This window comes from Colius striatus, chromosome 1 (assembly GCF_028858725.1).
Source record: "Colius striatus isolate bColStr4 chromosome 1, bColStr4.1.hap1, whole genome shotgun sequence".
NCBI lineage: Eukaryota > Metazoa > Chordata > Aves > Coliiformes > Coliidae > Colius > Colius striatus.
Genome location: NC_084759.1, coordinates 53,818,092 through 53,845,556, shown reverse-complemented (window position 1 = coordinate 53,845,556; position 27,465 = coordinate 53,818,092). Strand labels below are relative to the sequence as shown.

At 39.2% G+C, this 27,465-nt stretch overlaps 1 protein-coding gene across 1 annotated transcript in view; it reads right to left on the bottom strand.

The window, feature by feature from the left end:
- The window catches only part of UBAC2 (UBA domain containing 2), a 105,548-nt gene that overhangs the window by 13,616 nt on the left and 64,467 nt on the right, over positions 1–27,465 (bottom strand). Inside the window, exons 5-7 of the mRNA XM_061996246.1 lie at positions 22,370–22,493; positions 19,854–19,901; positions 7,834–8,079 (exon numbers count right to left, since the gene is read on the bottom strand). Of these exons, the coding sequence (XP_061852230.1) occupies positions 7,834–8,079; positions 19,854–19,901; positions 22,370–22,493 (418 nt within the window). The remainder of the gene's footprint in view (positions 1–7,833; positions 8,080–19,853; positions 19,902–22,369; positions 22,494–27,465) is intronic.

Genomic DNA, 27,465 nt, shown 5'->3' with positions numbered 1-27,465 from the left:
ATAGTTCACACATGCCAACATCAGCAGTGTAAGCAGTTTTTATGCTCAATAACCTTTAAGAGTAAAGCTCTTCTTTTGAAATAAAAACAGGGTCACTCTCAACACAAAGAAAACATTAAACAATTACTGAGAACAATCAAGATCTGAAAATGCTAGAAGAGGGACAAAAAGCAAAGGACGACTTAAAGACTCACTGAGGTCTGAAGGAGAAGGCACTACTTTCTCTACAATAATGGAAGCAATCTGTGTTTTAAAAAAAGGCTTGGGGTGTGCCCACACACCTACATCCACATGCAGAGGAAGGAAAGAATGAAGGAATATAGAGGCTAAAGTTAGCCACCGTGACTATTGCTGCAGCATGCATGCTTCATTCATAGGCTGAAATAAACCCATCAATCACTTACTAGCTAGCACAATTCTTAAAAAATATACCAAATCTTGTACACAAACATCTCAGCGGTCTGAGCTCAAAAAATCTTTTTGTCCTATTGATACCCTACATCTATCACAGAATCTCAAGGGCTGGAAGAGACCTTGAAAGATCATCTAGTCCAATCCCCCTGCCAGAGCAGGACCACTTAGAGTAGGTCACACAGGAACTCATCCAGGTGGGTTGTGAATGTTTCCAAAGAAGGAGACTCCACAACCCATCTGGGCAGCCTGTTCCAGTGCTCTCTCACCCTCAGTGAAGAAATTCTTTCTTGTATTTCCTTGGAACTCCTTATGTTCCAGCCTATACCCATTGCCCCTTGTCCTTGTCTTTGAACTTTATGGCAAGGTTGTTCAAGGCAGTTTCTATTCAATTATGTCACAAGATACTAAACTGGGGGGAGTGGCCAGTTAATGACACCTGGATAAGCTGTAGAGTTGGGCAGAAAGAAATCTAATGAAATTCAACAAGGGCAAGTCTTGCACCTAGGAAAGAATAACCCTATGTACCAGCTCAGGTTGGGGAATGAACTCTTCGAGAGTAGTGTAGGGTAAAGGGACCTGGGAGTCTTGGTGGACAGCAGGATGAGCACGAGTCGGCAATGTGTCTTCATGGCCAAGAAGGCCAATGGCATCCTGGGGTGTGTTAGCAGGGGTGTCGGTAGTAGGTTGAGAGAGGTTCTCCTCCCCCTCTACTCTGCCCTTGTGAGACCATATCTGGAATACTGTGTCCAGTTCTGAGCCCCTCAGTTCAAGAAGGACAGGGAGCTGCTGGAGAGAGTTCAGCGCAGGGCCACAGAGATGATGGAGTGGAGCGTCTCCCTTGTGACAAAAGGCTGAGGGAGCTGGGGCTCTTCAGCTTGGAGGAGACTGAGGGGTGATCTCATTAATGTTTACAATACGTAAAGGGTGGGTGTCAGGAGGATGGAGCCAGGCTGTTCTCAGTGATGTCCAATGATAGGACAAGGGCCAACAGGTACAAGCTGGAACATAAGAGGTTCCAAAGAAATACAAGGAAAAAATTCTTCCCTGTGAGGATGATGGTGCACTGGAACAGGCTGCCCAGATGGGTTATTGAATCTCCTTCTCTAGGGACATTCAAAACCTACCTGGACCCTTAAGATTCTGTGATTCTGTGAAAATCCCAAAGAAGTAGCCATAGGTAACAGACTACTTGGAATGTAAACCTAATTAGAGAAAAATACTCTGTGTAACACTTGGCTGAACACATCACCCATTTATTCAGCTAAAGCAGTCTGGTAGATTCCTTCCTGACAATGATACATGCATCTGTGGAACAATACAAATAAGGTGCTTCCATCTGAAGACCTGGCTTTGAGAGCAAGAGTTTATATAGACCTGGAAATGTATACAAGTTGGAGAAGGTCTTCAGGGTTCAGATTGCCTGTTTGAAAGACTACTTGTACTAAAACTTGGTAAGCTATGCAAGTGCCTAAGACTTCATCAGACTGGTATCTCTCAGTGGCAGTGAAAGAGATAAAGAATATGCCTATGTCTGGTTCTTTCATTTGAGAAAGCAGAAAGGAACTGTCTGGAAGCATATTCACTGAGGGATTTTTTTCTACTGTCATGGATGAAGGTAACATTCCTAAGAAGGAATTCTTGTGCCAGGGTTGTCTTTGCTCCATTAATCTGTTTTTTTTCCAAGGTCAGGAGTATACTGCTTAGATATAACCAGAAGGTAAATCAGCAATATAGCCTCGCAGTCCTTAATTGACAAAATGTGAAACTTGTACATTTTTCAGGACATGAGACTGCCCATAACAATAGAGACGCTCAGTGTGCCTACTAACAGAACATCTCTTGTGTCCCAGGAGAAAGAAATCTAACAAATGAACAATTGGAGGAAATCACATTGTTATAGAAGTCTGGTCTTTGCAAGCAGTAGAATCTCATAGAGAGATCAGTGTGACATGAATGAAAGGAGAGTCCGGCCTCACCAAAAAGTAGAATAGAACAGGAGGGAAAAGACAAAATAAGCTTAAAGTGAAGGTCAGGGCAAAAAGAGGCGGTGAAATGAAGATTTTCATATATGGCTGTGGGCTTATCGCACAGTCTGAAGCAAACTGGTAAAGTTCTTTTTTGAGCTAAGAAGAGACACCAAGAAGGTGGCAATACAGTGTCTTCAACACGCTCAGTATGAACGAATAAATGTTCTGTGGATACAGAAAGCCTTTTTTCAAGATAAAAGGATGGAGGTTCATACATTGCCCCTCCCAAACTGGCACAGGGATGAGCGCTCAAAGGAGAAGTGGTATTTAGTTACCAACAGAATGTGCTGACCACCTTTTCTGAAACTCTCCACCAGCTTCCACATATCCATCTTTAGTGACAACAGTGTTATCAGTAATATCTAGGCATGGACCCCTTCCTTATCTGTTTGTAATTTGGTTATCTGTCAGCCTCCCTCCAAGTTTCTCAATAGGAAGTGAAAGTGAAGTTGACACCCTGCTACCACACTGGTACCCAGACGCAGCAGTTGCTTCCCTTTTCCCACCAGGGCTTTCATCTAGGTTACAGCAAGATAAACTTCAGAAAAATGCTGGGAAATGAATGAGATCAAGAATCAGAAAAGTCAGGAGAGGAAAAAGATAATGTTCATGTCTATTATAGTATCAAAAGGATAAAATGGCATCCAAAGACCTAAACTACATCTTCTCTGAACAAGAGAAAGACAAGAGGGTCTCATCTCCAAAATCCTGAGCTTTATGATGCATGAACAAATGATTATTGGTGGTGTGACACGATGGGAGAGAGCTTCCCCCAAAGCAAAGAAGAATTTTGTACAGGAGAAAACACAAAGTATAGGAAACAATGGAGACTAAGGGGAAAAGACAATGAAAACGTGTGTGGAAAATGGCATAGTGAGGAATGAAAATGTGAAAGGATATGAAGAGGAAAAACAGATCAGCTAATGGGAAAATAAAAATAGGATAATTGTTTAAATTAGAAAATAAGATGGACAAAATGCATCCAAGAGTGCCAAGGGAGCTGCCTGATGTGATTTTTCAACAATCATGGAGGACAGGTGAGGTGCCTGAGGACTGGAGAAAGGCCAATGTCACTCCAGTCTTCAAAAAGGGCAGGAAGGACAACTCGGGAAACTACAGGCCAGTCAGCCCCACCTCCATCCCTGGAAAAGTGATGGAACAACTCATCCTGAATGTTATCACTGAACATATGAAGGATAAGATGGTTATCGGGGGAGTCAACATGGCTTCACCAAGAGGAAATCCTGTTTGACCAACCTGATATCCTTCTATGAGTGCATAACCAGCTGACTAGATGAGGGGAGAGCAGCAGATGTCATCTACCTTGACTTCAGCAAGGCTTTTGACACAGTCTCCCACAACATCCTCATCAGAAAGCTCAGGCAGTGTGGCTTGGATGAGTGGACAGTGAGGTCGATCAAGAGCTGGCTGAATGACAGAGCCCAGAGGGTGGTGATCAATGGCACAGAATCAAGTTGGAGGCCTGTGGCCAGTGGAGTTCCACAGGGACCGGTCTGGGGCCAGTCTTGTTCAACATCTTCATCAATGACCTGGATGAGGGGACAGAGTGTACCCTCAGCAAGTTGACTGATGACACCAAACCGGGAGGACTGGCTGATTCCCCAGAAGGCTGTGCTGCCATTCAGCGGGATCTCGACCGGCTTGAGAGTTGGGCAGAGAGAAATCTCATGAGGTTCAACAAGGACAAGTGCAGAGTCCTGCATCTGGGAAGGAACAATCCCACGCACCAGTAGAGGCTGGGGGTTGAACTGCTGAAGAGCAGCTCTGCAGAGAGAGACCTGGGAGTCCTGGTTGATAATAAAGTAAACATGAGCCAGCAATGTGCCCTCATGGCCAAGAAGGCCAATGGCATCCTGGGATGCATCAAGAAGAGTATGGCCAGCAGGTCAAGGGAGGTTCTTCTCCCTCTCTCCTCTACCCTGGTGAGGCCTCATCTGGAGTCCTGTGTCCAGTTCTGGGCTCCTCAGCTCAAGAGGGATAGGGAAGTGCTGGAGAGAGTCCAGCGCAGGGCCACCAAGATGATCAGGGGACTGGAACATCTTTCATACGAGCAAAGGCTGCAGGAACTGGGGCTGTTTAGTCTGGAGAAGAGGAGATTGAGGGGAGATCTTATTAACATCTACAAATATTTAAATGGTGGGTGTCAGGAGGTTGGGACATCCCTTTTTTTTACTGTATCTAGTGATAGGATAAGGGGTAATGGGATGAAGCTGGAACACAAAAGGTTCCATTTAAACACAAGGAAAAACTATTTCACTGTTCAGGTGAGGGAGCACAGGCTGCCCAGAGGGGTTGTGGTGTCTCCTTCCCTGGAGGTCTTCAAAACCTGCCTGCACACGTTCCTGTGTGACGTGATCTAGGTGACCCTGCTTCTGCTGAGGGGTTAGACTAGATGATCTCTGGAGGTCCCTTCCAACCCTACCATTCTGTGATTCTATGAAAATATGGGAAAAAAAAGAACTAAGAAAGGAACATTTTAAAAGCAGTGAGAGAAGAGCAAGTATTTTTTGAGGGAATGAATATATTCATGCTTAGGGAACAGATTTTATTCTAATGTCTCAAAAGGTGCATGAAGGTGATGCTTAGTAATTCTCCTTTTGTGACAGGCTCATCATCTCTCAGGATTATCCGTGGAAGAAAAAAAAGAACAGTTTTCAATATCCATGCTACTGCCTGTTTAAGGGCTGTATCCACAGCAACTGGAAACCAAGACAAAAAAAATCAGTCACTATGTAACCACACTCCCCTGAGAAACTAGCAACGTAAGGTAAGTTTTTCAGTTTCTAACAACATATTCAGACACAATACCACTGAATGATTAAGGGCTAAAATGAGGTAAATCAAGTAATGAATTTGGTAGTTTATGTTTGAATTCTACCACATAACCTGCTCCTTGAAGTTATGGGTGTCAGGCAACCCAGCACTCGCACGCACAGCAAAAACAAGAGAAGTGTTTTTTCCCCAGTTTCTTTCCCTGTATTGTTTTTGTCAATTTAAGAAACAGGCCTCCTTATTGCCAGAACGGTTTGTCACATTGTACTGACAATGGAGCACCATTAAAACCACCTATCACGTTCTTGTGTTCTCATTCTGTAATGCTACCAGTATACAGGGAAACTGCACTGTCTCATCTCAAAGACATGAACTGAAAATTAAAGGACTAGGAGGAATAAGCAGAGCACCTTCTCAAGGGGCAGTTAAAATTGTTGCACTATGGCACTGAACAAAGTTAAAGTTAACTTCCTTAGACGAAGAAAACAGAGCAGGAGAGAAAATGTTTCCCTCACCTATGGGATGTTACCTACAGGCAGCGTTTTTGGACTCCACAAATCTTCACAACATTCTCCTGAATATAATTCAAAATCAAATTTGATGACTAATATATATTCCACAGCTTTTAGCACTTTCAGTTCCCCCCCTCCCCTGTCCCCCAAAGAAACAGATGGACATTCTTTAGCAGCTTCACTTTACACTGGTAAAATTATCATCTGAATTACACCTGTAATGTGATCTATTCAGCCACACTGTCTTCCAATGATACATTTCCAAGACTGTAAAGGCAAAAAAACTGCCCAAATACAGCAATCCAGAAAATTTTACAATTTTTAAAAAAGATTATTTTGAGACTGAAATTAGCCTGCTCTTTATTTTTACAACTACATCTCAACATTTGTGAATTATGCTTTTCATGATTTACTTGGTTGCCAGCAAATTCTGAGTGATTAAAAAAAACACAAATAAAAGCTGATCAAAAGCTTTCATGACACTTCTTTTCTGAGAAGCCTTTCTGAAACATTCATACATTGACCCCATCACCTTCTGATCACTGGTGTCACAGATGAGCATCAACAGTTAACGAGATTCTGTGCTGAAACTGAAGGCCAAACACGAAGGTAACTTGAAACTATTTCATCAACTTGTAAAGGGCAGCATCTTACTGATGTTCAAACAATGTTCATTTATTTTACCTGAACATCTGTACTTTCTAAAGAACCCTATTTGAAGTCAAACATGAAAAGACATTTTCTTACTTTCATTTTTCATAGTATAAGGAAGGGAAAAGATGAGAAGAAAATGTTATCAACTCTTCTTTTATCATTTACTGTTCTGAACTTATTAACTACTTTTTGCAATTAAAGATATAAAGACCGTTCTTCATAGCTAGAAATGGCTTCTTCGTCCTATTTGAAGAAACTCAGCTGCTCTTTTCCCAGCAGCCTGTAGCTCAACAGACACTTTTGATTCATTTTCTATTACAAGGGCAATGTTCAAGAATTGAGTAATTTCCACTTCCATTCTTATGTTAAAACTGATTAATGTTCTCATGGGAATAGAGAAAAATAGATTAGGATCTTTCCACCTGAGGAACAATTTAATCAGAATGAAATGTTAAGAAATCAGGACAACAGAATTATCTTATCATGGACTGGAAAAAAAGGTTCATACTCTAGTTGCTGGCCAAAGCTTTATACCATCACACCTCTAATTCTGGCAACATAACGGTGACATAGCTACACCTATTTGCAATACACTAACTCAAACACAACGAGAACTTCTGTATCAGCACCGAGCTGATTTTCAGGCAGAGGAAACTCAGTAAAGACTTGAAATTGCTAGTCTGTAATTAAATTATGAGCAATATATACTCACATAGACCAATGCAAGGTCTATGTTATCTGCTAGGTTTGATAGAGTAGTAACACGTATGTTTAAGACACAGGAAAAAGTTGAGACATCATCTGCCTTGTTTTACTGCCTCACAACACAAAGTATGTGAATATCTGCATTTGCTGGTTTGACTAAAACAGAGAAAATAAAAAGGCTTTGATCTTCTATCAATCAGGAAATAAAATAAAAGCATCAAACGTAGTAAACAAAGTCCCTGTGGTTGACCTCTGTAAGAAAGTTAGAGAATTCTGCACTTTTTAGCAGAAAAAAGCCTTATTCAAAGTACACTTTAAAAAAAGGATTTCTGCAGACAATTTTCAGTGTCTCTGAAGAGGATGCTAACTATACAAACACTAAGAAGTCAGGAGCCTTTGGACTTCCTAACGTGCCATATTGACTCTTATCAAAGACCAGTGAGATGCAATCACTTTTCCGTTCAGCTTCATTTTTGGTGAAACAATGCCAGAAATACTGATATCCTTACAGGATTGTCTGACATGCTCCTTACAACTTGTGAAGCAGGTTAGCATGGAAAGCTATATAAAACACTTAAATGGCTATTAGCAGTACAACAGCATACGAAAGACTGATGAAGAAGAAATACATTACTTTTAAGAAACGGCAATCACAAAAGATGGATGAACCAAAAGTGTCTGTTTTTTTCTTTAAGTTAAAATAATCCTTTCAGAATGTATATCAATACCTGCTGCTGTCTTTGCCGCCTCATTTGGGCAACCTGAGACATCATGATCTGACGATCCAGTAACTCCATTCTCTGCTGCCTCTGGATGTCAACTGTTGCTCCCATTCCCACTCGAACTTCATTCGTTGGTTCCGCAGATGAGAAGATTGGTTCAAGAGTCCAAGAAAATATCTTTGCTACCCAGTTGGGTACACAAATAATTCGGTGAACTTTTAATATACTGCTATTGTAGCAAATCCCAGACACCTAAAACCAAAAATGCAATGTTAAAAAAACCCCTCACCAAATCAAAACACTTAAACATATCAAATTTCCTTTGTACCTAGCTGCAGATAGCAGTGAGTCTGTTATTTTAAAGCATTTTTTATTTATCTACCCAGAATTCTCAGTGGAGAATCAGAAAGAGAACAGGGGATTTCTTTACCTCCAACTTCCCCACAGCTACAGACTATTACTTTTTAAAATCTATGTACTGCACTGCCTGTGACTCACAGAGCTGCTTGGGGTTTTTTGTTTGTTTCAAAATTTTAGTTCACAGAAATTGACCTTTTCTCAAACAGGTCAGTATTAAAACGAAACTTTAATTTCTAGTAAAGGAACTGGTCAGGGTGTGCTGCATGCTGACCTGAGAAGATAACGTTGCCCTTGAGGGTGTTGAAGCATTGTAAACACTACCTAAAAACCCCAAACCTTCAAGACTTCTGCCACCACCACCCAGGTCTCTCCTTCTAGTAAAACCAAAAGCAAAACAACTGATTTGAAGTTAAATCTAAGACTATGTGCAGATCTATTCAAAAAAGATCCCATCCACTTTCTAGGAGAAAAAAAAACCACGTTCATTAAAATCTGTGATACTGAAAAGGACCATTTTTGTGATGCCCTTTTCCCACCTTAAGAAAAATACCCATTCCCTGCATTGACATTGGTGCTTGCCTTGGGTCTTGATTTCATTTCAGATTCAGGAGGAGCAACAGAAATCCATGAGCTCTATAATTGATTTACAGTCATCACACTGGCATAATTTAAAGTTCCATTACAAAGCCCTAGCACTTGACCCCAGAGTGGTCGTGTGGGAAGGCCAAAGTTCTTGAACAAACTCCAAGTCTGCGTTCTGCTTTATACCACATTTCAGTATTCGTGACTATTTATTATCTGTTTTGCCACAAGAATCATGTTATGACAACACAGCAAAATGAACAGGAAGAGATATTAACCCAAAAAATCTGTAAACATACCCAAATAATGCAGCTGTGCTAGAAGCAATGTAGAAACTCCAAATCTGGGCTATTTACGTGGGGATATTTATTTTATCTCACTGACGCTTGTATAGGCACACTAAATACATTGCTGCTTATACAAAGGGAGACGGTATTGGAATATGCAACATGCTTTGGGAGGGGGATATTTTTCAGATTGCTTTACAAGGTTATTGTTCATTATCTAGTGAGATAATGAGACTTTTATCAAAAATACGTTCTGCTTTGGGAGATACTGACTTCCATTTGATTACTGTTCTCAGGGTTGGATGTAACCCAAACACAGGCTACCACTTTAAAATGAAAAAATCCCATTTTAAACTATTCTTAACCCTTTCAATCTTTTTGTGCTACAAGGAAGAAGGTAAACGGAACAAGGTAAGACAAAGGTCATAATCTCTGGCATCATAGTGGAAATTGCCTCTCACAAAAAATTTCAGTAATCAAAGAAAGGTCCTGACTGGACTTTAGGAATGACAGGGTGCTGGAACAGCTCCTGGAAAAGCTCCCTCATGACCACAGATATTCTTTCCTTGGCTGTAGTGAAACTGTTCCAGATGACTGTAAGCCCACAAAACCAAAACTTGTGCACATCAACTGGAAACTAAGAACTGTAATTGCCAAAGAATAAGTGGAGGAAAATTTATATCACTTCTGCAATTCATCTACTGTTGGTATGTAGGACTTGAGGTATTCACTTAGCAAGAAGGTCCGTCAGAAGCTAACCAGCTGGTCCCAAGACAGTTATGTAGACAGTATCCTCACTCAAGAAAACCTAGGTTGAAGGGCCTGCCAAGATGGTCATTTTTAGGGGGAGCAACAATTACTGAGCTAGGTTGTAAATATCACATATACATTTAATCTGATGATTTCTTTGATGCAAAATGCACAAGCAGAACTAGAATCTACAAATTATCTTCCTTCCTCCCACCCTGTATCTCTAAGTTATGGAGCCAGGCCCCCTCTTTGGTCCCCAGGATTCTGCATTCCTGGTTGCACAGGTGTAACCAAGCAGAGAAAGTACTCCTGCTCAAAATACTTTTGCCCAATATCTCACCAGCATTCCCTCACTTCTTTCAAATGTCCCTCCTAGCTACTGATCTCTGCTCACTCTTAACACCTACAGTCCTTTGTTAAGGTCTAATGTTTTCAGGGCATCCTAAATCTTGAACAGGTTCAAAAAGTCACAGGAACAAAACAAAGCAAATGGTGACAGGAAAATCTATATCTTCCTGAATATATGACAAATCTTGACACGTGTCTGAACACATTAACCACAAAAAAAATCATTCCCTTATCAACTCATGATAGAAAATACAGCAAAGAGCGGCAGCTTGTCTTTACTGTCAGTACTTTGAGACTTGTTTGTGTCACAAGGAAAAGTGTACCGCAAGCAACAACTTGTAGCTGCATCACTAAAAGCATTCTCATATTTTTCTAAGTAGAGGTGGCTAGTCATACAATTATACAATCATTTAAGTTGGGAAAGATCCTGAAGATCATCGAGTCCAGTTATTAACCCAGCACTGCTGTGTCCAGTCCACGGTTAAACCACATCCCTAAGGGCCACATCTACACGTCTTCTAAATACCTCCAGCGATAGTGACTCAATCACTTCCCTGGGCAGCCTGTTCCAATGTTTGACAACCCTTTCAGCAAAGAATTTTTTCCTATTATCCATCTAAACTTGCCCTCACACAACTTGGGGCTGTTTCCTCTTGTTTTATTTGGGAAAAGAGACTATCATGCACCTCATTACAACCTCCATTCAGACAGCTGCAGAGAGCACGTAATTTCAGAATATTTAATCAGAAGAAAAGGCTTTATAAGGCTAAAAGTTTATGGACACTGCTAAAATGGAGAATGGCACTTACACTGTGCGTGAGCCTCGTACACATGGCTCCTACCTGCCTTCCTGGCCTTATTGAGCTCAGTGAAGCAGCATGCCTGTTCTGTAGCCAATGCAGCAGCTGCAAGGGGCTGTCTTCTCTCTTCTTGCTAATTCTCAAAAGCAGACTAGTGTCTTGACCTCCTCCCTGTCCTGTCTGCCTTAGACAAAACCTCATTGCATAACCCAAACATGTCGACTTCTGTGCTCATAGAGCACACAGTCAAGGAGTTTAACAATATAAAGTTCACAATAAAATCTAAAATAAAAAGCACCTGCTGAAGGAACATGACAAAACTGCATGAGACTAGCAGGAGTAGATGTTCTACACAGAGTTGCCAAGAAACATACTGTGGACCAGTAATTGTTCATAGCAATGGTGTGAGACTGCAGTTCTTCACAAGTATAAACAGACGGAAGGACAGACTCAGCAGGGAAGTGCACACTGGCAATCCACCTTGAAAACTTCATATCTGTTACGTTTTTCCCCTTACTCTCTCCCTTGATTTAGCACTGCAGTTATAAGGCTATTAGATGGAAGTACATGAAACTTTAAATGCTCTGCTAATTTTTATCAAATTTTCAAGAAGTTTCATCTAGTGAGGAAGATATCTCTGTTTGCATATTTCCAATAACCCCAGACATTTGTAGTAAAAATAGGTCTCGTGATTCAGTCTGGTTTGGTGTCATACATGCATCTTAATGTCAAATATTTCCAAAGAACTTCCTCTTTTGCTGGTTCATATGCAGAACTTGATATTTATCATTAAAAAAAAACCAACAAGAAGTTAAAAGGCTTTGACACAGTATAAAGTAACTTTTAAAATCATTTTTGTTATACACATGTAGTGAATGTTTAGTGTTTAAGAGTGTAGACCAACTCTGTTTATTCAGTGAGGATAAGATCATCTGCTTATATCCCAATTGATGCACTGTACATTAGATTGAAGGGCTACTTCCTCCAAATAGATGAGCCTCCAGAGTATTTTAGGCTCTACAAAGTCACCACAGAAACACACTGCAGTTAAGTTCATTTGTTAGAATGGAGAATTTTTGGCTGACAACATAAAGCACATCTCACTTGTTTTCTGTCAGTCACATCATCATAACATACAGCCTCAACCACTGTTATCACACGAGGCACAATGCTAAGAAGAGGAAGTATAACGGAAATCCTCTACCGTTCCACAGAAAAAATGTCTGCTTACATTTTTTCAGTTTCTTAACATCATGGCTTACTATTGGTCCTTCACACAGAGTTCCCTAACTTCTTGCTGCTCCTGTATAAAAGCTTGCTTCCCTTCCTCTTCCCTTGTGTCCCTCTGAAGCTGTACATTTTTTAGAAAAAACAAAGTAGCTATAATTTCCCTTTTACGTTAGATAAACCAGATACGGAAGTTCTCTAATATTTTACATGACAAAGACACATATACTTCCCTACTGAGATATTTAAAATCACTGTACTTGATTAACATTAAAAAAGGAAATGAAATAGAAAAAACAGTAGGCAGATTGGTGTAGAAAACTATGTTGAAGACTATTTTGCTTAATGGTTAGAAATTGACAGCAATTCATTATTTTGTTCTGAATAATTTAAAGGTATTCATCATATGTATTCAAGACCTTATAATCTCAGATCGTAACAAACAGGAAAAAAAAGGCAGTCTTCTTAAGGTGAAGTGATATTTTTTATACCTATTTTATCTACTTATCCTTAGTATGTTCTAAATTCTATACAACAAAACAAGGGGTTAAAAATTTTGCCAGTCGAGATCCTGTATTTACCTGGATTAGAGAAACAGGTTTATCAAATCAAGAGAATCTTGTGAGAATCACCCGACAAATACAAGTCTACACATGTATTTTCCACTTGTACTTACAACCTGCAAGGTACAGATTATTTTGTTTGGGTTTTCTTTGCAGAAATAGTTACTAAGAGTATAAACAGTCTTTTGCAATAGTTAGCTTGACAGAAAAATAATACAGTAATAGTAAGTTAATTATCTTCAATTTCCTTCCCAGTTGACTCTGCTCATAAATCTCCCAGATACCTTGAGGGTTTTTTTCGTTAGAGTCCATCAACACAGTCTTCATTGGTCAGGTGTAATCACTAGGAGATCTCAATTATTCTTTGTGTATGTGCAAGCATGACTGTACTGCCATTTCGGTACATCTAGGCTTAACTTGTACTTGTGACCTAAGGATAGGTTCGCTCTGGTCTCTGCCGGAGTTCTGCATGCGGATGTCATTATTTGGTTGTTATCCAAATCTCTTCATATAAAAGGTTATGATTGGATTTCCTGCCATAATGTAGACATCTTTAATTTAATAGCCTGATAAGCTGGTTGTTTAAAGTTTGTTTCATAGTCAACAGAAACTCATCCTATGGCAGATGCTTCCTAAGTGTACAGACAGCTGAATTACTCTCAAGGATTCCCTCCCTCCACAATGGTAACATTGCAGGCATGATGGTGTACATGTACAGGCTACAAAAGTTTGACAGAAGTAATCTAACTTTTACTGAACCAGCTGGCCCAGTTGACCAGTTACACTCGATTTGGGGCTCACAAGCTTCCTCAGATCTGAGGTGAAACTTAATACTAAAATACACTTTTCTCCAGGACAGCAGAAGCTGTGGATATAGAAGAAAAGGTATCTTATGACACACTATTACATTCTCCCCTCCCTTCCCACTACTTTCCCCTTCTTCCAGAATTGTATCTCCCTCCTCGCCAACCAATTACAACTTCAATTCCACACTAACATCCCCTGTATGCCAGATGAAGCAACTACTTTTCTCCTCAGATGCTTTAAGTGATGCAGGAGTTAAGTGTTGTCAGCTTAGTCAGTTGTCAATGTGTTTACATGTAGCCATCTAGACATGAGCAAGGTGTCCAAGCTCCAGTCAGAGGAGAATAAGTCAATACAGTCAGTAGGATGTAGAAATGCTCATTTCAGATTGTCACCTACAGTCACTAAACTGAATATTGACCATTGTCCACATACAGACACCTCCCGTTAGTATTTGGTGGGATTCAGCACAGTTGTTAGCTTACGTATGGATATCTGAGGCTTTCCTAAAGTTAGCAGACAGACAACTAGACAATGCTTCTTTTTGTTTCCTATTCTCTGTTACTCTATTGCTTTTCCATTTCTTATTTCAGGCTATGCACTTCACAACCTATGTGCTGAACTTCCTGAACTACCTTACCAGCAGGTCAAGGGAAGCGATCCTTCCTCCTGCCTCTGCATTGTCAAGGCTGCATCTGGAGAACTGTGTCCAGCACTGCACTCCCTGGCACAGGCAAGACACGGACTTGCTAAAGCAAGTCCAGCACAAGGCCATAAAGATGATGAAGAGACTGGAACATCTTTCATGTGGGGGGATTTTATCAAAGTATATAAATGCCTGAAGAGAGAATGAAGGGGAGAGAGATAGTCTTTTCTCAGCTGACAGGACCAGAGGCAATGCCCATAAGCTGAAACACAGAAAGTTCCCTCTGAACATCAGGAAACACTTCTTCACTGTGAGGATGACTAAGCACTGGCACAGGTTGCCCAGGAAAATTGTGGATTCTTCATCCTGGGAGATATTCAAAAGCTATCTGGACATGGTCCTTGGCATCCAGCTCTGGGTGGTCCCCCCTGAGCAGAGGTGTTGGACCTCCCTGACTTTGTGAACTATCTTAGTACTTGGTCTTTGGTGGGCAGTTTTATCAGCAAAGGGGAAACACATCAGTTACATGTAAAACATACAGAAAAGTACTAAAATGAGAGTAGTATCACTGGTGTCAACAATGCTACTGATATATATATATATTGTGAAACCAATGTCAAATATTCACAAATCATAAAATATTCAGAAATCATAGAATCATAGGATGGAAGGGGTTGGAAGGGACCTTTAGAGATCACCTAGTCCAACCCCCCTGCAGAAGCAGGGTCACCTAGATCAGGTCGCATAGGAACATGTCCAGGCGTGTCTTGAAGACCTCCAAGGAAGGAGACTCCACAACCCCTCTGGGCAGCCTGTGCCAGGGCTCCCTCACCTGAACAGTGAAACAGTTTTTTCTTATATTTAAGTGGAACTTTTTGTGTTCCAGCTTCATCCCATTACCCCTTGTCTTGTTACTATCTACTATAGAAAAGAGGGATGTCCCAAACTTCTGACACCCACCCTTTAGATATCTATAAATAAGTTCACCTCTCAATCTCCTCTTCTCGAGACTAAACAGCCCCAGTTCCCGCAGCCTTTCCTCATATGAAAGATGTTCCATTCCCCTGATCATCTTGGTGGCCCTGCGCTCGACTCTGTCCAGCACTTCCCTGTCCCTCTTGAACTGAGAAGTCCAGAACTGGACACAGGACTCCAGATGAGGCCTCACCAGGGCAGAGTAAATCACAACTCAAGTTTGAAAAAGTCACTAGCAAGACTGTCTTGAAATCTAACGGTTGTCAGGTTTTTGGTGTTTGGTTTTGGTTAGGTTTTTTTTAAAAAAAACCCCACACCAATACTTTTCTTCACGATTTTTAGGTCTTTGGGACTTTATTTTGGAATGACCATTTACAAAATTATAAAGAATTCAAGGACTATCATACTTTGACATTGACTAAAGATGTACATAAGGCTAAGTGTACGTGACTATAGGACATCCAATCTAACTGGAGGATGAAGAAGGACACATGACAGGACACAAATGTGGAGGTAAACCCACACTACAATATCAAGCTCTGATCAAAGACTCTCTTCAAACAAGCAGGACATATTTAATACGGTTTTAAAGTATGTAGAAAGGATGATACTTTTAAGTGCTAATGTTACGCTGGGGGGGGGGTAACACAAATGCTTCTGCATCTCCTCCAAAACATTTTTCAAAACAACAAAAATAAATCTGTAAGAATTGTTCAAAATCACTTAAGAAAGATGTGGAAGAGGAAGGATAACAATAAGAAAATCAATAATTCTTAGGTCTAATTGGCTATTAGCTACACAGTGTGATTTTTGAGACAAGAAAATATCAAAGTCTTGTTTAAATATTTTCCTCAAGTCCAATTGCATCTTATCCTATAGGTGCTGATCTTAAAAGACAGGAATTCACTACAGAAAAACACCTCAGCTAAACAAAAAACAAACAAAAAGGAATAACAAACAGAATACAAAATAATTCAAAGTACTCTCAGGAGCATTTAATCACTGGTATCTCTAGTAAAACCAAGTTTGCAACTTCAGAATTACAAATAGCAACTAAAGCAAACAATTTCAATTTCCTTAGGTCTGAACTGAACCCTACACAAACTCAAAGCAGCTCACAGAATACTTGCAATAGTTCAAATTTTGAATGTTATGCAATACAGGTCACCTTACAAACAAACAAACAAGTGACACTAGATATGAAGAAAGAGGCTAGAATACTCAAGTCACAGAAAGGGCCTGAAAGATACCTTTCCCTTGTGAAACATAGCTGTGACTGTATGGTTAGCAAAACCCCTGGCACGTGATCTGCATGATGACAACATTATACAAATGAGTGAAGGGAAGCGCATATCCCAGTGAGCATATCTCATCTGCTGGTACCAACCTGAGCTTACTTCTTGGAGCAGGCATGCTGTAGCTATCATTGAATAAGCCTTGACATGCCACTCAAATTTCAATTCTGCAAGAGTATAGCAACGAGAAACGTAAAGTGAGAACTCAAGAGACTGTAAAGGAGGGGAGAAAAAGGAAGGAGAAGACAGGTTGCTATGCATGTGTCCAATTAAATATTCAAGTGGGTATCATTTTCTAAAGGTGTTTTGATTATTTTAAAGAAGAAAAAAAAACAGTAAGGAAACTGTTTCTGGCCTTCACTAAACTAAGTGATATGCATGAAAGCACTTCTGTAAACAACTATTCAAAGAATTTCCGGCTTTGACTCAAATGGAAATAGATACTATGACTTTCATGATATATCTGCATCTCTAATATTAAGCTTCCTAATTTTATGACATTTAAAAACTGCTATCATAGGAAAGAAATCTGTACTGTATGTAGCAAGTATGGTATATTCCTGGCAAAACAAATCACAAAAAATGAAATCAATCTCATAAATTATAAGAATAACAACATTACAGATTACTGATTACATCAAATTTGTGCATTTGTTTACAGTCTACTTCTTAAATTCTCCTCTTTTGTAAATAAGCAACATGTATTTAAACAACACATTCATAAAACATCCCAGCAACTGAAATGACCAGGCCCATTTGACGTAGCAAAAGAATATATGAGAGGTACTCCAGTTTCATCTGGAGTATAAAGAAGCTGCTTTTAAGAGTGTATTCCTGTGTTGATTCAAAGGATGACGCACCTTATGGCAAAGAGAGACACAGCAGACCTTTTATATTCTAACAACAAAATATATGCTGTAATCTCTGTAACTAACTCTGTGTCAAACTACAAATTGTCTAAAATTCCCTATCACCAGGCAGATCACATCAACGCCTACCTGCATACACAGACTCACATACACACGTAAACTCATTTCTGTAATGATGCAATCACTCAAAACCACTGAAAACAAGTGGTACAATTACCAGCTGCTCTACTGCCTGCCTGGAATTTACAAGAAACACAGAAATCAATCTCTAATGCTACATCTTGAATCCATAAAGTTGGATCCCATTTAGTCTGAGAGTGTTCGTTACATGTTTAAATACAAATTGTGAGAATTTAAATAAATCTAAACCAGGAACATGGTGAAGAGAAAGTGGAAAATGACAATTCAGATATTGTGCCGCCACTGTCCATTTTAGTATTCCACACAAGCAGGAGCGCAACAAAAGCTAAATTGGAGAACAACATCATATACAGTCATATGAATGTCTAGGCAATCTTTATAGCTAAAAATACAGACAGTGAAGTGTCTAATAAGCACTGAGATAGTGACTAAATATCACACCTAGCTGACGTGGTGTTCTTGCATTTACTCAGTCTTTTTGGTATAAATACATGAACACTTGATTCAAAGACAGAGTATGTTAGAAAATGTCAACAGCAGTACAAATTACAAAGAATATATAGGTTGTCAGAATGACTTAACATTCAACAACCTACGTATTTCTGTAATTGTACATACATAGATGTTATCAATTGTCTACATTTGTAGTGCTAAAAGATGCATTTATAGTGTTTTGTATCTCTCTTCCAATTATTTAACATACTACGAAACTTTACTCCTTTATCATGTTTTCTCAAAAGATGCCAAAATATCGTTTCAAACGGGAGGATAAAAAGAAACCTTTTATTCACTGAAGTGTGACAGATATGTTGTGCAAAAAAGTGAGAAATTCCTACTTATTACAAAAGTCGAGTGCAGCTCTCCGTTTGCTCCAGAAAAAAATAAGACTGAAAACACATCACTGACGATGACTTAATTTATGCTGACTGAAGTGATATGAAATGCAAATGAGTGTTTTAATCCTTCCTATGTTACAGAGAAAGCTCGGTGTATTTCTATGGATTTATACCTGTGCAAAACATACTGTCGACCTGCAATTACAAAAGAGAATTCTAGGAAAGTTGTACTATAGAGCTGACTAAAACAGTACATGAAAAGGGAATTTAAGTAAGAACTGCGTAACATATTATTAAAAGAATATTTAAGCCGTTCTTTATAAGTCTGTATAACTAAGTATACATATAGATCCTGCCACCAGGAAAGAGGGAGTTAAAATGTCTTTCCTTTTCTTTTCTTTCCCTTCCCTTCCCTCTCTAATGAACACCTGTTCCAAAGGAAGGGCTATTAAAAGAGACAAAAGAGTAACAGGAAGGGTAGTGTGTTTGGAGGAAGTCACAGATCCTTAGGTGGGCACAGAGGCTTGGGCTGATCTCCAGCAGAGAGAAATTTTGGTTTGTTTGCTGCACTGTTTGCATCGATAGTTACAGTCAGACCAAACTGCTGAGCACACTTCACTGCTTATCGCTCCATCACTCCCATTAGTTATCCTGAGAGCTCACAGAATATTTGGGAACAGTCAGTGCAAACGGTAAGAGACTAAACTACTAAGTTATAGCAGCAAAATGTGAAGTGTCCACAGGCATTTCACTCTGAGCTTACCGCAAATTCAACTTAATAGGTTCTAAATACTGAGGGCACAATTTAAATTCTTCTTAAATTCATCAACTTAATAATGAAGTTCTTTGGAAGAGGCAGCACTTTCACTGTTTGAAAAGCTGGCAGTATTTGGGGCCAAAAAAAAATCAGTCTGAGCTCCTAATTTCTAAGTTTGTAAAATTAGAAAAAAATCAACCCAAAATTTATCAGAATCTAAGAATCTGTACAATCTGTTTTAGCACTAAGTGCTTTAGTACTTAAGAACACGGAAAGAAAAAAGACAGACCACACGGACTTTATCTGATTGGTACAAAGAAAGTAATTTTGCATCCTTACTGCCATTACCATAGTGAAAAACAGCTTTATTACAGATGTGCTAGGAGAAGCGCAAAACATGACAAATCCTCACAGTGAAATTGTTAAAAGTTGCTGTTTGGAATAAAAGCTTGAAGCTTGCTAAAAAATGAAGAAAAATTTCTACCATTTCCTAAATAGTCTCATTTATAGTTGGGTCTAAAACTGTATCCATGGCAGTAAAAATAATTTTAGAGGGTCAAAGAGCAGCGGCACCCTGCAAATACTAACCAGCTCTTCTTGTCTGTCAGTTTATACCAGACAGACAGTGCTTTATACTTTTGGAAATTAAAGACAGAAGCTTTCCACTTTACCATCACAAATAAAACCATTACTCAATAATTTCTGTTTGAGTCCAAATATACTGCACTGATTGTACACATAACAGTGTTTTAATCAACATGTGATTTTTAAAATAGTAAGACTTACCAATCCACTTAAGGCTAAAATCCAGATGTAGGAACCAGAGGCTAACAGCTAGAAGACAAGAGCAGCAATTAAAAATTTTAATTTTACAAAACTGTTGTTGTCTGACCTGATACGTTGTGTTATTATATAGGCTATGTACTTATCATGACAATGGGAGAAGTCAGACATTTATTTCTGTGAAAATTCAGTTTAACGTTAAAAACATATGTATTCCAGGAGTGGCAGAAGTGGGAAAAAAAACGCAGAGATCCAAAAATTGTTCTCCTCCTAAAGAACAATACATTTTATTTTCATATAGCATACTAAGTGTAACAGGATGTCAGTTATAGGCTGCACAGAAAAACAAGCCTGAAAGATAGATTGAAGCAAAGGAAATGACTCAGCAGCAACAGGAGAAGAGTTCCAAGCAGGCCAGGCAGTGCAAGTGAAGCTTTCGGACGTGCAGTCACAGAGGGACTAAGCATGAGCATCAAAATTCAAGAAATGAAGTTCTCACCCGATAGTATATTTATCCACATGTAATCACAGAAGTAGTTCAGATTGATTTAAAAAACAAAACAAAACAAAGAACCAACAATAAGACAACAGGGTATCCCATCGCTTCTAGTAAAGAACGTGATTAATCACACGGAGAAGGTTACTACCAACTGGAAAAATAGGCTGAAAATTAGACTGATACTGCTTACTAAAATAGTTCTGCACAATGCTGACTGAATCATGAGAACACCTTCCCTCTAGACTTCTGAGTATGGAAACAGTGACTTGAGATAAGGGCAGAGTTCACAAATGAGGAGAAGGTAAATGATTTTTCCCCTCAGTCTCTATGTGACGGCAACAACCGTTTCTGTACGCAGCAGGGAAAGATGCAGCAAAGAGAGAGTAACAACAGTGATCTTTATAAGCAGTGGTGTGTGTATGAAAGCAAAAGGCAAAGGACGTGATGGAAAAGAGTTCAGACAATGTCATGGCTTTCCCAAAGACTGGAATAATAGTTGTATTGAAACAAGAATTCCAAAAGACCCAGAAAATACTGTGCTGGAACAGAAGCTGAAGGAATCCAAAGGCTCAACAGCAAAAGGGATGAATGAAATATTCATGTGTAGTATGAGTTAATATTCTGAAACTGACCATTCATTCTAAAACACCCTCTAGCACCCTTCACATAACTATGGTGTTTTCCGTTACAAGTGTTAGAGTTATTTTGAGTCGTTGCATAAACAAAAATGAGTATAATTTCATATAAGTTTGTGTGTCTTCTATTTCCTAAGTTAAACTGTGTCTGAGTGACAATTCATTTCTGGGCTGCTGGGGGGTTTTCATTGTTGGTTTTTGAACAACTGCATCCTTTCTGTATTAAGTACCTGTGTTTTTCCATTCATATTTTACATAACAGTATATGATATCACCTGTCACATGGTAATCATAGAATCATAGGGTTGGAAGGGACCTTTAGAGATCATCTAGTCCAACCCCCCTGCAGAAGCAGGTCAGCCTAGATCAGGCGGCACAGGAACGTGTCCAGGCGGGTCTTGAAGACCTCCAAGGAAGGAGGCTCCAAACCTTCCCTGGGCAGCCTGTGCCAGGGCTCCCTCACCCCCACAGTGAAATAGTTTTTTCTTATGTTTAAGTGGAACTCTTTGTGTTCCAGCTTCATCCCATTACCCCTTGTTCTGTTGCTAGCTACTATAGAAAAAAGGGATGTCCCAACTTCCTGACATCCACCCTTTAGATATTTGTAAATGTTAATAAGATCTCCCCTCAATCTCCTCTTCTCCAGACTAAACAGCCCCAGTTCCCGCAGCCTTTTCTCATATGAAAGATGTTCCACTCCCCTGATCATCTTGATGGCCCTGTGCTGGACTCTCTCCAGAAGTTCTCTGTCCCTCTTGACCTGAGGAGCCCAGAACTGGACACGGGACTCCAGGTGAGGCCTCACCAGGGCAGGGTAGAGGGGGAGCAGAACCTCCCTTGACCTGCTGGCCACACTCTTCTCAATATACAAATAATATTAATTGATGTGAAACTGGAATCCAGTCAAAACCTTATTTACCAACAGTCTTACCATAGGAAAATACTGTATTCTGTAGACTTGTTTGAGCTCTAACAGATATGAAGAAAATAAACAAAGTCAAGAATATAAGCAAATTAGAAAGGTAAAAGATACATATGCCTTAGTGTCAGGTCCTGTTTTCATCTGTTTTCATCCAGTTCATTTTGTTGATGAAAAAAAGCTAATCATCGTATAATTGTCTAATATATTTCTTTTGCAAGACAATTAAGATAGAAGAGAATAGAACAATAGATCACTTGCCCACCACTTCAGCATGCTGAAATGCATACTAACAATAGTTTTCAATAGTTTTGTTGATAGGACAGTCACTAGAAAAACATATGTGGAATCAAACAAGTGAAAGCATCAAAATTCATAGATGAACATATAGAAATATTAGTTGCTATATATTTAACTGTAACATTAACAATTCATTGAAATATGAACAAGCAAGTACATACCATACCTGTAAACCCAGTATGTAGACCAGTGTCTTATTTGTGATTGAAAAGTGGCCTAAAACTTGTGTCACCTGCACTCTTGGAATGGAGGAATAAAATGGTACAAACAGCGCAAATACAGGACCCAAGCTGCAAAAAGAAAGATACAGATGGTTGTTAGTAAGAATGATACTAGCAAAAGAAGTATAAAAAACCCAATAGTAATTAATCCTCAGTACATAACAATCAAAACGTAGCACCACTTTGCATTCAAAGGTCTTCCTTGAGAACCAATGATTACATAACCTGCAGTATTCAGGATAATAGATTGATTAGCAAATAAGAACAGGTGACAAAGAACATCTGATTTCCAAATGTTCAGGATAGGAGGCAGCAAGATAAGGCAACATATTTAGTCCAATAGCTGACTGTTCCTATAAAATACAACACACAAGAAGAACAGCAATACTCTCCTGCATCAGAACAAAACCTCTTTGATTCAAATGGAGAAACAGCACAGACTATACCTTTCCCAAAAAGTTAAGGAAACCATGTAACTTACAAAGTTAAGTTCCTATTATTTACCTAGACTTAAGGTATTAAGAGAATTACCAATAGGCTGCAGTGTCTAAGATGGAATATTGACAGTTTGATTTAACTTTCCCTTGCCAGTGACTTCCATGGCCCTACCAAAAACTTTCTTCGGAGTCCTCAGCTTAATCACAGCACATGTTTATTAAGTTTCTAAACACTTACTGGAAGGAATTTCATAGAATTTAAGTCAATCACCTTTTGCAATGATCGGATACTTAGATTAAATATAAACTAATGCATTTCATCTATATACCCTGATACAAACCCTGTGCTCCTTGTGAGAGAACATCGAGAAAACTGAACTATGTATTAAAGATAACAGGGGAGACCACAGAAGAATTAATCCCAAAGACATCAATATGGAAGGTTGTACGGGAAAAATACTTCCTAGGATGGAGAAGAGGAAGGAAAAAAGGTTGCTTCAGGTAAACATGACTTGCTCAGCTTTCAGAGTTGCAGTGGTGGTGGCCTGCAGACAGCAAGCTTATAAGCACCACAGAACTTCAATGCCTCCTCCAATTGTATCCTCACCTGTGGTTCTCTGCTGTCTTGTGTCCAGCAGGCAGGGGATGCTGCACAGGGTAGTTTTTCGCTGTTCACTAGCCTATCAAAACTTTAAAGAGTTACAGTTTCCATAGGCCTTTACATGAAAAAGGCCTTACTATACTCAGAGGAAATTCTGCAAACAGCACAAACCAGGACTTAAATAATGTGAATTGCTCACTCAAAAATACATTTCTCTTCCAGAGAAACTACTGATAGGAGTAATAATATGTGAAATGATGGTCTAATAATAAAGCTTAAATTTCTTGAATAATGGCCAAATGCAACACTCCCAGCTATGAAATGAAGTCCTTCAAATATTATTTTTACTCATTTATTGGGCTGTGGCTTGAGAGCATGTCACTATCATTTTGTTTGTTATTTTGAATTTCAGCTTGCTGAAAAGCTTCCTCTCTGAAGACTTAAATACAGTTTAATTATAGAAACGTTTCTAGCGTCATCTGTTTCACACAGTCAGATGCACTTGAATGTGCAGGAACTAGAGACAACTGTTCAATTTTGTATATAACCCTTCTTACATAAACAAAACCCCCACCTATATAAACACATAAAACACGTTCTTAAAACAAATTCAAATTATTTAAATTGTAGAAATTGATAGGTACAGCTGTAAGAGTACCACATACGAAAATAATTCTTTGTCAGAAATACCTCCACTGTAGACAATATTTACTGAAGTAAAACAGGTTTTAGAAGTGAAGAGAGAAGAGAAACAAAGAAAAAAAAAATTCCATTCTTAGAAAAGGAATTTAAAAATATCCTTTCTACTCTTACCAAATGACCTGAGAGGGTACCAAAACTGTGACATGCTTTTCAGGTTTCATTCCTCCTGTGATAAATAGTGACTCAGAAACAGAGACTTCACATGCAAGAGTGCATTCTATCATAAGTCGAGAAAGTACAAAAAGGAATTTCCCATGACTTGGAAGTGCGTTTTGAAAAGAGATTAGAGAACGATGAGAGGTTCCTTAAATGTTAATATTTATCATCAATGTCAACAGAGACCACAGAAAGCAGCACTTCAGTCCAAGGTAGTGTAATTCAAAGTCCAGTGTCTGACACTGCTTAGTACCTGATAATCTAGAGGAGGAGCTAGAGGAAACCTAGTGCTGGACTTTTTCTCCCAAAACATTAAGTCTGTATGCACCACAGATGAATGCCTGCAAGGACATCAGGTTTGGTTTTTAGACAGAGTTCACATCTAGTATAAATAGGTATTACCCAAGTTCAGGCATCTTTTATTCAAATTGTCAAAACTGATGCCTTTCAATGTATTTTGTAAAAGTCATTTGCACAAGTGACTCCAGATTTATTCTGATGAATTTAAAAATTTCACTCTCCATTTTTATTATATAAAGTTGATCTTTTAGTTTGAAAAAAAATGATTAATCTTTTCTGTTGCCTTCAGAATTTTCTGTACATTTCTCATGCCTTGTTTTAGAATATCTACATGGAGATGCTCATCTAAAGTAAGTCTGCCAGAGAAGTTAAACATGTGACAACACTAGGTTATGTCAGACATGGCAAGGGACAACAAAAGGATGGCTAAGGAAAATGTGGACCATATGCTGGGGAGAAAAAAGGATCTAGTGTCAGAAGATGTGAAAAAAGCCAAGGTACTCAATGCCTTTTTTGGTCAATGTTACTGTCCCCCCAAAATTGTGGTGATCTAGGCAGGTTCCTGATGGCTGGAAAAATGGAAATGTTACACCCATCTTCAAGGAGCACAAGAAGAGGATTCAGGTAGCTACCAGCCTCACCTCTGTCCCTGGGAAAGTTACAGAGAAGGCTTCTTCTAGAAGCCATTGTCAGCCACATGACAGACAAGGTGATTGCTAATATCCCATATGGATTTAGCAAGGATGACTCTAAGGCTGTGAACAAGGAAAGGGAAGGCAGCGAATGTGGTACACTCTGACTTTAGGATGGCCTTTGACTCAGTCTCTTCTTGTATCCTTAAATCTGGGAAGAAAATCTGGACTGGATAAGCAGATTTGAGAGAAATTGGCAGGATCCAGAGGTTTCTGATCAGCAGTACGAAGCCCAAGCAGCAGCCAGCTTCTAGCAGCTTCCTTCAGGGATCCACATGGGAGGCATCACTATTTATTGTCTTTATTAACAACCTGGATGATGGGACACAGTTGCTGAATGACATTAAATCAGAGGGAGCAGTCAATACTTCAGAGAGCAGGGCTACATTCAGATATTCCTTGATGGGCTGGAGAAATGGACTGAAAGGAACCTTAGGGAGTTCAACAAAAGCAACTCCGGAGTCTTCCACCTGAGTTAGAATAACCCTGTACAATGGTATAGACTGATTAGAAAACAAGAGTTGCAGACAAGGAGATGGACAATCCTATGAATCTTAATCAGCAGTTCGCCCTTGCAGGAAAGGTTGATCACACACAGGGCTGCATTGTCAAGCATATAGTCACCAGGCCAAGAGAAGTGATTGCTCATCACTTCTAAGCCTGAACCTGGAATCATTGTGCCCATTTTTGGGCTCCTTGCTGCAAGAAAGGCATTGACATAGTGGAATAAATTTGGATGGGCATAATGATGGTTCAGTAGGGTAACCTGGCTGCCCGGAGCTAGAATCCGAATGCTCAGAGATACAGTCTGGACATACAGCCCTGAGTAACCTGTTCTTGTTGGATCTGCTTTGAATCCAGGGTTGAACTGGATGACTGCCAGAGGTCCTGTCCGTCCTAAGCTACTCTATTCATGGAATCATAGAGTGGTAGGGGTTGGAAGGGACCTTTAGAGATCATCTAGTCCAACCCCTTCGATTATTCTGCAAATAATCAATGCCTCATTGTTGAAGCTCATAATCATTGGAAGAATTTCTGTTCCTGCATTTCAGCAGACAGGTACAAACATCCATCCGTGTACTGTAAATAAAAGGACTAGTTTATAACTCTCTTAATCATGTTAATTGTTTGGCAAAATATAGTCAGATTCAACATCTAGAATTGGAAAACATACTTTTACTGAAGGATAACTTAAATTCTCTCTTTTCCTGGACTTCTGTCTTTCACTTTTCCCCTCATTCCTTTTAAGTCCCTTTCTTTTACTTTCCTCTTCAAGAGGCCTTCATCCCAGCCTTTTGTTCAATATACTATATGAGGAACTTCCTTCTAAGTGGCATGATTAACAACTACTAGAAACTTGAGATGCCCAAGGGCAAAGAAGCATCATAGACACAAGTACATGCTGACTCTGAAATGGGTTTATGTCCACTTCATGTTTAGGAAGAAAATATCAGTCATGTGGATTAGAAAAAAAAAAAATCAGACAAAATAGAAACCTCTGAAACCTGAAAGTTTAAATGATAGAATGTGGACATCATGTCCATCCCAAAGGTAAACTGTAATAGCGGAGTCTACAACACTTCTATCTTCATTTCAAGAAGCAAGTTAAAGTTCAACATGGCAACCCAGATGGGAACATGCTATATTGTATGAAGTGATGAGATTGTTTTTACATAGAGGAAAAAAACCATGAAACATATTGAAGAAACAACAACTTTGACAAAAATAAACCAGAGACATAGAAATTATTGTCAGAGAAAAAAGAATTAGGGGTTAAGTACTTCTCACGACAGAAATATGCTACTTAAAGTTTAAAAGGGTGAATATTAAATCCAGATTAAAATAAAACATATTAACATTAGTAAATATATGCACAAAATATAGGAAAATGGTTCTAAAATGTAAGAACAAATGGGTTGTAAATGTAACTTCTGCAAAAATATCTGCTGTTGTCAATGGAAGTTCTGTGGGATTAATTTTGCAGAAATAACCTGCTATTTTAACTCAGAATGATTCACTACACTTCCTAACTGCGGTACTGTATTTTTCGTGTAACTTCTTCATAAAAACATTAACCTGACAAAGTCACAACCCTTTTATTTTTTTTAACTAAATGTATCAGTTATAAAAGCAGCTGCAGATAGCACATAAAA